The 13451-nt window shown below is 44.4% G+C and overlaps 1 protein-coding gene across 1 annotated transcript; it reads left to right on the top strand.

Moving 5' to 3' along the window:
* Positions 1 to 5071: 5071 nt before the first annotated feature.
* On the top strand, positions 5072 to 6236 carry LOC123446177. The gene is made up of 2 exons (XM_045122858.1): positions 5072 to 5625; positions 5719 to 6236. Exons 1-2 carry the CDS (start codon positions 5221 to 5223, stop codon positions 5998 to 6000), a joined length of 687 nt encoding a protein of 228 aa, XP_044978793.1. The 5' UTR covers positions 5072 to 5220; the 3' UTR covers positions 6001 to 6236.
* The last annotated feature ends 7215 nt before the right edge of the window (positions 6237 to 13451 follow it).

Here is a 13451-nt window from a genome sequence, read left to right as displayed (position 1 = left end):
ATTGGGGTTTCCTCTCTTTTTTTAAGTCTTATTATTATTATTATTTTATATATTTACTGTTTTAACTATTTAGAGGCTTTGAAAAAATTCCAAAAATGCCCGATTTAACTTGATAAATTATTAGGGAATATTTGTTACTCATCCGACATTTTATTTTTGCATTCGAAAACTTTCCGCGTTTGACTTATTTTGAGATTTAAATTCGAATTCTTTTGAACTTACGCGAGATCCACGATAGTAAACACGGTGACGTGGGATCCTTTGCATATGTTTATTGTAGCTTAATTACATACAACCGTGTAGCAAAAGTTGAGGATGTCACACAGTCACAAGCCTAGGGGCGCCCCCCTAGCTTGTGGGTTCCTCAGGAGTTCCCTTGACATGAGACCGACGCCAAAAATTCCTATAAATACCAAAAACCCCAGAAAGAAATCTAGATCGGGAGTTCCGCCGCCGTAAGCCTCCAAAGCCACAAAAAACAATCGGGAGCCCATTTCGGCACCCTGTCAGAGGGGGAAACCATCACCGGAGGCCATCTTCATCATCCCAGCGGTCTTCATCACGAGGAGGGAGTAGTTCACCATCGAGGCTGAGGGTATGTACCAGTAGCTATGTGCTTGATCTCTCTCTCTCTCTCGTGTTCTTGAGATGGCACGATCTTGATGTATCGCGAGCTTTATTAATATAGATGAATCATATGGAGTTTTCCCCTCTCTATCTTCTTGTGATGAATTGAGTTTTCCCTTTGAAGTTTTCTTATTGGATTGAGTCTTTAAGGATTTGAGAACACTTGGTATATGTCTTGTGATGGGATATCTGTGGTGAAATGGGATGTTCTATTGATCCACTTGATGTATGTTTTGGTGATCAACTTGCGGGTTCCGTGACCTTGGGAATCTATGCACAGGGGTTGGCACACGTTTTCGTCTTGACTCTCCGGTAGAAACTTCGGGGCACTCTTTGAAGTTATTTGTGTTGGATTGAACATGATGAATCTGAAATTGTGTGATGCATATCGTATAATCAAGCCCATGGGTACTTGTGGTGACATTGGAGTATCTAGGCGACATTAGGGTTTTGGTTGATGTGTGTCTTAAGGTGTTATTCTAGTACGAACTATAGGGTTGTCCGTGACACTTATAGGGATAGCTCATAAGATTAATCGGAGAAGGTAACTCTAAGGTGGTTTCGTATCCTACAATAATTTCTTCGTTAGTTCTCCGCTATTTGTGACTTTGGAGTGAACTCTTTGTCGCACGAGAGGTATTTACATATGATTCAACTATGTTAGTATTGTTTAGTGAACTTGCACTAGTGAAAGTATGAACCCTAGTCCTTGTTTCTAAGCATTGCAATACCCTTTGTGCTCACTTTTATCATTAGTTACATTGATGTTCTTATTTTTTTCAGATTACAAAAACCTATATCTACCATCCATATTACACTTTTATAACCATCTCTTCGCTGAACTAGTGCATCTATACAATTTACCATTGTATTGAGTGTGTTGGGGACACAAGAGACTCTATATTATTTGATTGCAGGGTTGCTTGAGAGAGACCATCTTCATCCTAGATCTCCCACGGATTGATAAACCTTAGGTCATCCACTTGAAGGAAAGTTGTTATTGTCCTACAAAACTCTGTGCTTGGAGGCCCAACACGTGTCTACAAGAAGAAGGTTGTGTAGTAGACATCAATGAAGAGTACTTTGTACTTATGAGAAATAAAACTTGGCATCTTGTGCCTGAGCAAAAAAGTAAAAATATAATTGATTGTACCGGATATGGTCTAGATTATGAAGATACTTTCAGTCACGTTGTTAAAGCTCCAACTATTAGGCTTGTGTCCACGGGTGGAGCTTGAGACATCTAGATGTTTAGAATGCGATTTTTGCATGGTGTTCTCGAACAGCAGGTTTACATGAGGCGACCACATGGGTATGAAAATAGAAAAAACACCCCTCTATGTGTGCGAGCTTGATAAGGCAATTTATGGCTTGACGCAAGCGCCAAGAGCATGGTACTCAAGCTTGAGCTCTCAGTTGAGATAGATTGGTTTTATTGCATACAAGGATGATACATCACATTTCATTTATAACAAGGCAAACACTGTTATATTTGTGTTGATATATGTTGATGACATTATATTTGCAAGTTCTTCACAAAGTGCTACTAATGCTCTTCTGCATGATTTAAGTTCAGAATTTGCTCTCAAGGATCTGGGGGATCTACATTTGTTCCTTGGTATTAAAGTTAAGAAGGTTCAAGATGGAATAGTACTGAATCAAGAAAAATATGCTATTGAACTCCTCACTCGTATGAGGATGAAGGACTGTAAGCCTTCACCCACACCATTTTCTTCTTCGGGAAAACTTTCAACATTTAAGGTGAACCACTTAAGGAAGAAGAAAGCACAAAATACACGATTGCTATAGGAGTTTTGCAATATTTAACATTGACACGACTAGATATATATTTCACAGTTAACAAGGTTTGTCAGTATTTGCATGCACCTAGTACAGCACACCGGACAAATGTTAAAAGAATCATAAGATACATAAAGCATACTGCAAGTTTGGGTCCCCAGTTCAGACGTTCCAGCTCTACTCTTGTTAGTGCTTTTTCTGATTCTGACTCGGCTGGATGTAGTTATGACAGAAAATCAACTCGAGGTTTTGCAGTATTCTTTGGCTCTAATCTCTTGCTAGAAAACAAGACATGATCTCGTGATCAAGTACATAAGCTGAGTACAAATCTCTTGCTAATGCCGGTGCACAAATTATCTCGATGGAATCTTTGATGGCACAATTGGGGATTAAGCAACATCGTATCTCTTGTATTTGGTGTGATAATTTAGGACCAACATATCTTTCTGCAAACCCAGTATTTCATGCCAGAACTAAGCTTATTGAAATTGATTTTCATTTTGTACGAGAAAGGGTTGTAGCAAAGAAACTAGAAATCTGGTTTATTCCATCAAAGGATCAAGTTGCATATGGGTTCGCTAAAGCTCTTCCAGTCAGGGCATTCAAAGAATTCAAGAATAATCTCAACTTAGGATAGTTGAGATTAAGGGAGAGTGTTAGCGATACAATAGCCATAACATTTCCAGATCTATCTCTATGTAATCGTAGCGGCTTCTCTCTCTCTCTATCTATCTATCTATCTATCTATCTATCTATCTATCTATCTCTCTATCTCTCTCTCTCTCATGCTTCCAAATCTTACACACCATGCGGCTCCCATCGAGGAGTAGTAATGCTTCCAAATCTTACATGTCTCACCTGTTTATAGCTCCAATTGTCGCTTCTACATTCATGGATCATGTGCACAAACTTCAAGGTATGCCGGAGTCCATTGTTTTAGATCGCAATCAGATTTTTACTAGCCATTGCTCGCGGGAACTGGCTACAATATCCGGTGTAAAGATCCAAATGAGCTCGTCCCAGCATACGCAGACCGATGGTACCACCGAACGTGTGAACCAGCACCTCGAAGGTAATATGTGTTGTTTCATCACCTCTCTGGTCAAGTGGGCACAATGGCTATCTCTTGCGAAATTTTGGTACCATACAAGTATGCATTCAGCTTTGGACAAGAAATCTCCATTTGAAGTGTTGTATAGGCACCACCCTCGCGGGTTGGGCATCACTGCTTCTAACGCCTATTCAGTGCCTGAGCATTCTGAATGGATTCATGGGTGTTCCTTGACTTTGTGGTTTCTTCAACAACACCTCAAACACGTCAGAGCTCGTACGAAGCATCAGGCTGACAAGAAGCGCTTGGATCGAGCGCTCAATGCAAGCGAGTTCGTGTACATGAAGTTACATCCATACATTCAGTTATCCGCTGCTCCAAGAGCCTACCTCAAATTGTTGTTCAAGTTTTTCGAGCCGTTCTAGGTGCTTGAACAAATTGGTGCCACTGCTTACCGTCTCAAGTTACCTCCAAATCACGCATTTATCCCGTGATTCATGTGTCGTAGTTGAAGAAAGCATTGGGAGCTCATTGCCAAGTAGAAAGCTCATTACCTCATGTTGATGCACCTACTTTTGTTTCGTTGAAAGTGTTGCGACATCGCTTACATCCCGCCAGCGACATGGCAGTTCCTCGAGGCTTGATCCGGTGGTCAGGATAAACTGAAGAGTTCGCAACCAGGGAACACCTACACAAGTTAAAGCAGCGATTTCCTCGGGCTCCAGCTTGGGGTCAATTTGTGTTCCAAGAGGGATTTTTCGCGGTACTAATACGTCTACAAGCGACGATCACCACATCAGCGAGGACCCAGTCATTCAGGCAAGCTCAACCACTAAAGAGGGCCCAGCAGAAGAGTTCGGTGCCCATCCACTCTCTATGCCGGAAGGGAATGGATAGTTGGCATGGTTGATGTCATTTTCTTGCAGCTCTCTTCCTTGTATCCAATTCCGCTTCCTCCTTCGTTGTAATTGGAGTTAAGACTACAGATCTGAATCATGGCCACTAAATAGAGATAGATCATGTGTAACAGCCCGAGACCGACGCTCCAGAAGATTCTCATTTAATTCTGTTGTTGCCGTGTCAATTACTTGTATGTTGCATTCATCATGTCATCATGCCATCATGTCATTAATCTTTTGCAACTTAAACAAATAAATTGCATAGATCTGTTGGTCTATTTAAATTGAGGGAATTGACATGGTGCCTCTCTTGATAACATATCCTCCCAATATTTTAGGGAGCTACTATAAAATATTCCTAGAGTAACACACTTGCAATTGAAATTTCGTTTGATTCCAAATATTCTAAGTTTGTGCTCTTTCTCTTTTCTCCCCATTTTAGTTGTGGTGCTCTTGATTTATTTTGTAGTACCACATGACTTCTTCAGCTCACTTTGCATTTACTTGTACCTCAAATAAATGTTTTTTCTTTGCATTTCCTTGTCTGTTTTTTTTTAAAAAGGAGATCCCTTTTATCTCTAAATCAGGTCAGACCAATTGTATTCATGGTGCATTTTTTTCCTTTCTTCATAGCCGGCCCAAGGCCCAGCCCCCTCAGCAACCCTAGCCGATAGCAGCCCTCTCCTCTCGATCTCTCTCCCTATGGTTACCTGCCCCGCCACCACGTGACGAGAGAACCTGACGAGAGACCGAGGTAAGGCCTCGATCCTCGAGCGCTCTCCGACGCGGCACCTCCTCCTGGCCCGACCCGTCGCTCGCGCCCAAGACCATGTCGGTGCATACATGTCGTCCCCAATCAGCAGCAGTTGCCAAGGAGCTCCTCGACCCCGAGCTCGCCGGCAACAGCAAGCAGGATGTCCCCCGCGCCCTTCCCTCTCCCTCCTCGTTCTCTTCTTCCTGTCCTCACACCTCCCCGTATCTTCTTTCTCCTGCAGGAGCAGTACCATGGTGCTGAGGTTCCAAGAGGTCCATTGTAGCCGACCCTCGTCTTCGGCCAGATCCGGACGGAATGGGTCCGGTCGTCCGGAGCGCCGGATTCGTGTCGCCCCTCGCCCCCAGCTTGCCTCTCCGTTGTACATGACGCGTGTTGGAGCTTTCCTTGGTCGGACGTCGGAGGAGCCTCTGCCTCGTCCGCTGTCATGGCCGTCCCAAAGTTCCCCTGCTCGCTGGAGCACCTGCACGTCCAAGGCATGTCTCACCCCTCTCCTTCCTCCCATCTCTCTCTCTCTCTTCTCATAGTCTCCCTCTCCCCCGTGACCATTTTTTCCTCTCGTGGTGCAGCTGCAGGAGACAGCCATGACCGTCCAGCAGCTCAAGCCCCGCCATGGCCTCGCCCGATCTGCTCGAAGCCCAGCCGCCCATGAGGAGCTTAGCCTACGCCCGGGTCTGCCTCCCCAAGCTTTGTTCCTAGCACTGCCGACCAGTGTTGCAGTCCTGCACCTCGCTCGTGCGCAGGCGCCCTGTTGTCTCCCCGCTGTAAGCAGCCCCGTCATGCGTGAAATTCAGATTTTTCCTAGATACGTTCTCGCAAGTGTAGGTTGCTTGGAATTGGTACTAGTTTAGCGCAGCAGTCCTACGTTGTGGAGGTCATGGGATCAAATCCCCACCACTACTCTTTTTCTTATGCATTTTGTGAGTGTTTTTAGAGTATGAGGTTTCTCTATGTTTCATGTTTAACCGCGGCCCTGTTTGTTCACACACCAAAAGCTAGGCTAGTTGGTTTGTGTTGTATATTCACTCCAGGAGGTCCTCGGTTGGATACCCTAGTGCTCCAATTTATGCTATGCTTTCTTTTTCTTTTTGCACACATACTTAATTCCTTGGGCCGATTTAAGCCCTGCACTAGGTTACAATTCGGCCTATGTTTCTTTTCCTCCTGCGATTTCATTAATACCTTAGACATGCATTGTTGTATGAGTCGCGAGTTGGTCATTTCGTAGATGCCATGCTAGTTGCATGTTGTCCCTCTTTTACCGTGCCCCGACACATGGGAACCTCGTAACCGGGATCACCCCGTCATTGTTTTTGGCATGACATGCACACGCTCCCCAGTTGTTGGCACCGGTATCTCATCGAGTATCGTAACCGAAACGTTGTCGTGGCATCGTTTCCGTTTTGCCGCCATGGTTCCCTTTCGTTCGCCGTGGCGACACATGCTTCATGTCCTCTTGCTGTGTTTTCATAAACTTTCCATGCATGTCGCATCCATGGCATAATATCATGTGGTACACGTATCTCTTAACTGTAGCCCCTTTCAATGTTCTTTTGTGTTAACCGGCTAGTATGTCGTGTAGAATCACATGCTTCACCTCTTGCCATGTTTGAACAACATTTAATATTGCCGTGTAAATAAATGGGAGTGAACTAACTAAGTAAATGTGGAGTTCCGTCAATATACAACTCGTTGCATATTGAGCTTCACTTAATGTGTAGCGTTTGACTGTTGTGAATTGGCATGCCCTGCCTTGCATATTTTAAGCTAATCATGCATCATATGTGAATTGCATCATGTAGTGCATGTGTGGTGGTGAATATCGTGTGTTGATTCTTGTTTCTGGTTTGCTTCGTCTCGATAGAGTTCCGCGAGCGTGTCGAAATGTGAGGATCCGTTTGACTACGTCGGCTCGCCTCCTTCACGGAGTCATCCTTCTTCCAAGCTGGGTCTCAGGCAAGATGACCATTTCCCTAGATACCATTAATATCAACGCCATGCTAGTTGTCTCGTCTCTTTCGTTATGTCTCGCTGCCTACGACTTGTTAAATGTCAGCCTCTCAACATTGCCATGAAAACCTTCAACCTTTCTACAACCTAGCAAACCACTGATTGGCTATGTTACCGCTTGCTCAACCATGTGATAGTGTTGCTAGTTGCAGGTGCAGTTGCTTCCATGTGTAACATGGGTTTCTTGTTATATCATAATTGAGCGCTCCTAACACGATCGGTGTTGTTATGGGGACCCACTTGACAATTCGTTTTAGATTAAGACTGGTCTGACAAGGCCCAACTTTGGTACTACATTTGCCTAATAACTAATGAACCGAATATGGAGTAATTAACCTGAGGAAATTTAATCAACCCCCGGGCCAGTGCTCCTCATGAGTGTTGGTCCAACCCAGAGCACTGTGGGGGGCCAACCTAGGGCAACTTGGGTGATTTCTATCAGGCCACCGTACGCGTAGCTTATCCGTCGTGTCCTGAGAACGAGATACGTGGCTCCTATCGGGATCGTCGACACGTCGGGCGGCCTTTCTAGATTAGTTTTACCTTTGACGAAATATCTTGTGCATCGGGATTCCAGTGATGCTTTGGGTCTTCTCAGTGTTGAGGTTTTCCACTAAGGAATCCGAGGAGATCACGAGTTTCGTGATCGAGGTTTTCTATCCGGCTTGTGGTAATTTGTGATGGACTAATTGGAGCACCCCTGCAGGGTTAAATCTTTCGAAAAGTCTTGCCCGCGGTTATGTGGCAATGTGAAAACTTCGTTTAACATCGGGTTCTAGATAACTTGAAGTAAGCTTAATTAAAATATGCCAACTGTGTGCGTAACCGTGACTCTCTCTCTCTCTCTCTCGTGTTCCTTTCTCCGACTGAGGACACAATGGGGTTATGTCTGACATAAGTAGGTGTTCAGGATCATTCATTTGATCATTATTAGTTCACGTCCACTATGCGTAGATCATCTCCCTCTTATTCTTGTACTCGTAAGTTAGCCACCTCAAATAAATGCTTAGTCTCTTGTTGCAGCCTCACCACTTAACCATACCTCACCAATTAATCTTTGCTAGTCTTGATACCTTTGGAAATGAGATTGCTGAGTCCCCTCTGGCTCACAGATTACTACAACACAAGTTGCAGGTACATGTAAAGGGTTCCTTGACGTGAGTGCGCTCATTGAGCTATTTGGAGTCCTTCTTCTTCTACTTCTTTTTTGATCTATGATGGGTTCCAGGCCGGCAGCCTGGGATAGCAAAGATGGACGTCGTTATTTTATCATTTGTTTTCGTCCGCAATCAGACCATGCTCTTCCTCATGATGATTGTATGTATTGTACTGATGTAGCTTGTGGCTAGTGTAAGCCAACTCTTTATACTCATCTTTTCATTACATGTACTTGGAACGATATCCATTCTTACGAAACGACGAGATGAGTTTCTATCCATGTCGAGGCCCTCACGCCAAAATAAGGATAGGACCGCATCTTGGGCGTTACAAGTTGGTATCAGAGCAGTACCGACCTTGGAGCCCCCTTGATTGATCAAACTTGGCCGAGTCGAGTCTAGTGAAAAACTATTTTGAGTCTAGTCATATATGAGAGAGTAGGATTCTTTTTTTCTCCTCTTCTATGCTTTGGTGAGGAATCTTGACGTAAAATTTTTAATTCTACTCCTCTTCTCACTCAAATTGTTTTTTTGGATCACGTGGATATTTTTGGAATCTATATGATGCCGATGTGACGGAGTTCTGACTTGGTGCCTCCTACTGTGTTTATTTTATTTCCGGGAGTTGAGCTCCAAGGGATTCTTGAGCACATCGTTATCATTCAGATTTCTTAGTATCTCAGGATGGAGGATGTTTGAAATTGCTTCAATACTGGTAGTGGCGAGATAACCCTGGCATCCCCGGTACTGGTGCAGAGAGTTCGGGGGTACTGCCATACTTAGTATCGTTGTTGAAAGTGCAATCATGCCCTTAATAATATTTTGGTGTTGCTAACAACACACATATAGGAAACTAATCATCTTAATTGAGTGTATCTCAGGTTTTGTTCCCATAAGAGTTCTGTGTGGATCATGACTAATGTGTTCAGGAGGCCCAAGAACGAAGAAACAAGAAGAAGTGGTCTATCATTTTATTTGTTGTTTCTTGAGTGTAGGGACCCCGCACTATTAAGAGGGGATCACTGAGTCTCGTGAGAAACTTCCTCAAAAATATTAGGAATGCCTCTCTCTATCTCCATATTGATTTGCTACTGTCCGGTCGCCCGGTGGTTCTCAGACGTCCGGACCCCGGATGGCCGACGCCTTGCGGAAATCCTGAGCCAACCAACAGATGTAAAGTACCAGACTTCCAGCATCCTCCGGTCGTCCGAGGACCTCGCGTCCGGGCACCTTCGGATTTCCGGTGCCACCCAACAGACCCAAAACGTCGGACTTCCGACCATTCCGGGCGACCGTGCCCCGAACAGCCGACGCCCTTCGGACGTCTGTGCGCTGCTCATTGCACCTCATGGTAACCTAATATCATCTATATCTTCAGACGTCTGACAAGCTCCGGACGTCCGTATCCAGATTTCTACCTCTTGAACTTGCATTGGTTTTTTCCCTTGAAGAGGAAAGGGTGATGCAGCACACTAGCAGTAACTATTTCCCTCAGTTTTGAGAACCAAGGTATCAATTCAGTAGGAGTATCAAGCCAAGTCTCCAAAGTACGTGCGCAAAAACAGCAAACTTGCACCCAACGCTACAAAGGGATTGTCAATCCCTGCACGATTGATTGCAAGGTGAGATCTTAAGGCGGAAAATGCAACAAAGTAAAAGTGTAAGGCGGAAGTAGCCCCGGGGGCCATAGTGTTCACTAGAGGCTTCTCTCAAGATAGCAAATATTACGGTGGGTGAACGAATTACTGTTGAGCAAATTACAGAACCGCGCAAAGTCATGACGATATCTAAGGCAATGGTCATACATATAGGCATCACGTCCGAGACAAGTAGACCGATACTTTCTGCATCTACTACTATTACTCCACACATCGACCGATATCCAGCATGCATCTGGTGTATTGAGTTCATGACGAACAGATTAACGCCTTAAGCAAGATGACATCATGTAGAGGGATAAATTCATGCAATAGATATAAACCCCATCTTTTTATCCTTGATGGCAACAACATGATGTGTGCCTCGCTACCCCTTCTGTCACTGGGTGAGGTCATCGCACGGTATGAACCCAAAACCAAGCACTTCTCTCATTGCAAGAATCATAGATCAAGTTGTCCAAACAAAACCCACAACTCGAAGAGAATTACAAGGATATGAAATCATGCATATAAGAGATCAGAAGAAATCAAATAAGATTCATAGATAATCTGATCATAAATCCACAATTCATCGGATCTCGACAAACACACCGCAAAAGAAGATTACATCAGATAGATCTCCATGAAGATCAAGGAGAACTTTGTATTGAAGATCCAAGAGAGGGAAGAAGTCATCTAGCTACTAGCTATGGACCCGAAGGTCTATGGTGAACTACTCATGCATCATCGGAGAGGCAATGGTGTTGATGAAGAAGCCCTCAGTATCTGAATCGCCCCTCCGACATGGCACCAGACCGTGCCCCAGATGGGATCTTGCGGAGACACAAGCTTGCGGCGCGGAAAAGTATTTTCATGGATCTCTCCCTTGGTTTTGGATTTTTCGGGGATTTATAGGCGGAAGAAGTAGGGCAGACGAGCCATAGGGGGCCCACAAGTGTGCTAGGCGCGGGCCCCCTGGCCGCGCCTAGGGGGCTTGTGGCCTCCCCTGGTGGCCTCTGCCTTGGTTCTCACGCTCCCTGCGTATCTTCTGTTCCGGAAAAAATCTTTTCGGAGGTTTTATTCCGTTTGTACTCCATTTAATATTCTCCTATGAAAAGGTCAAAAACATGGAAAAAACTTGAACTGGCACTTGGCACTGAGTTAATAAGTTAGTCCCAAAAAAGATATAAAAGGCATACAAAATATCCAAAGTTTGACAAGATAATAGCATGGAACCATCAAAAATTAGAGATACGTTGGAGACGTATCAAGCATCCCCAAGCTTAACTCATGCTCGTCCTCGAGTAGGGAAGTGATAAAGAATGAATTTTTGATGTGGAATGCTACCTAGCATATTTGTCCTTTGTAACTTCTTTCATGTGACATGAATGTTCAGATCCGTAAGATTCAAAACAATAGTTTGCTATTGACATGAAACAATAATACTTCAAGCAAACTACCAAGGTAATCATGAACTTTCGAAATAACAAGGCCAAAGAAAATTATCCCTACAAAATCATATAGTCTGGCTATGCTCCATCATCCCCACTGTTAGAGCATATATCTCCACATGTGGTTTTGGTAATTGATGACAATTCCTATGGACTAATGGTTGCCTTAAGTTACATTTATAGGATTTTTCCATAGGCACTTCTTGAAGTCCATCTGTTGGGTTCAAGGAGTTTATATGATGACCAAGATGGTATTCAAGGTATTATCCAAAGAATGGTCATAGAGACACATGGTTGATCAAGATCTCAGACAAAGAGTAAATCAAGATGATCAACACACAAAGCGTACAAGATGTACCGAGAGGGATCAAGTGATCCCATGGTATGGTAAGCATTGTCCATTACGTATTTGTGTACTAACCCATGGTCTTCGTGAGAGTTCTATGTGGGGGTTAGGTGTGTTTCCATGGGCTTGCGTCAAAGGGAAGATCACATACAACCCATGAGCAAATCAAGATGATCAACACACAAAGCGTACAAGATGTACCGAGAGGGATCAAGTGATCCCATGGTATGGTAAGCATTGTCCATTACGTATTTGTGTACTAACCCATGGTCTTCGTGAGAGTTCTATGTGGGGGTTAGGTGTGTTTCCATGGGCTTGCGTCAAAGGGAAGATCTCATACAACCCATGAAGTATGACGTTAAGTTGTGATCGTCATCAAGATTGCGATGTGCAAGTTCAAGTGGATCAGCACGAAGATATCATGCTTGAAGCTTGCCGTCCATCGTGGTGGCAATGGACTTGTGAAGATATGCTGAAGAGTGGCTCACCCATAGTGAGTATGGGGGAGCAATCAACTAGTCTTCATCAAGCCAACACAATAAAGAAAGGTGGTCCATCTTGAGGAAGCCAAGATCATCATCATCTAGCTCAAGAGGACGAGGTGCAAGGTATAGGTTTGCCCTTGATAGGTTTTCTTTTTAGGATAGATTGTTGTACTATCAAGGGGGCTCTCAAGTGAGTAGCTTGATCGTATCATTCGTTGAGAGCTCAAACCATTTGCATCCTTGCATCATACTTCTTGGTTCTTGTTTGGTGTTTCTCTTTGTGAGTTTTAGAGCTTATGGTCATCTTCGTGACAAGCTCGAGTTCATCGAAAACGGAGTCCATATGCATCTACTATGATGTTTTCGATGTTGGAGTTTATGCCGGTTCTTCATTTATAGAGGACTCACATCTCTATATCTTTGGCATTTTCATAACCGCATGGTCTTAAGTTTGGATAGCCCTTGTCGTCCTGAATCCAACAAGCTTGGGTTTGCTCGATTCGGAGCTCGTATGCGAAAGTTATGGATGTTTCAGTGGCGAGCGGTAGTACCGCTGGACCTAGCGGTAGTACCTCTAGAGTTGGCGGTAGTACCACTAGCCCTAGCGGTAGTACCGCTGGCTGGCGGTAGTACCGCTCCAGGAGCTTAGTACTGCCTGCCTAGCGGTTGTTTGTGGACGGTAGCACTACCAGGGGGCCAGCGGTAGTACCGCTGGAGTGCCAGCGGTAGTACTGCTGCAGCCAGCGGTAGTACCGCTAGCTGGCGGTAGTACCGCTGGAGTGCGAGCGGTAGTACCGCTGGAGTGCCAGCGGTAGTACCGCTGGAGCTCGGGCAGAAAGTGGGGGTAACGGTCTGATTCCTTCCCCCACTATATAAAGGGGGTCTTCTTCCCCCTTGGTCTTATCTATCTGTTGAGCTCTTGTTCTACCTCCATTGTTGACATTCTTAGAGCTTGATTACTCTCAATCCCTCCAATGATTCTTGCTTGTTCTTGAGGGAAAAGAGAGAGGAGATCTAGATCCACATCTCCACCAATCACTTTCTCCTCTATGTGAGGGGAACCCCTTGGATCTTAATCTTGGAGTTCTTTGTGAGCTCCTTGTTCTTCCTCTCATATTTCTCCATAGCTTTTGTTGTGGAGGGATTTGAGTGTGAGGGACTTGACCACTTCGTGTGTTCTTGCCATTGCATTAGTTGCATCGGTTTGAGTTCTCCA

The sequence above is a fragment of the Hordeum vulgare genome, chromosome 4H (genome assembly GCF_904849725.1).
Source record: "Hordeum vulgare subsp. vulgare chromosome 4H, MorexV3_pseudomolecules_assembly, whole genome shotgun sequence".
Lineage (NCBI taxonomy): Eukaryota > Viridiplantae > Streptophyta > Magnoliopsida > Poales > Poaceae > Hordeum > Hordeum vulgare.
The sequence above is the reverse complement of the archived record's forward strand: the minus strand, read 5'-3'. Positions and strand labels throughout refer to the sequence as shown.

Coding starts and splice junctions, on each gene's coding strand:
- LOC123446177 (XM_045122858.1), top strand. CDS start 5,221: ATGTCGTCCCCAATCAGCAGCAGTTGCCAAGGAGCTCCTCGACCCCGA. Junction 5,626..5,718: donor GGAGCACCTGCACGTCCAAG/GCATGTCTCACC, acceptor CTCGTGGTGCAG/CTGCAGGAGACAGCCATGAC.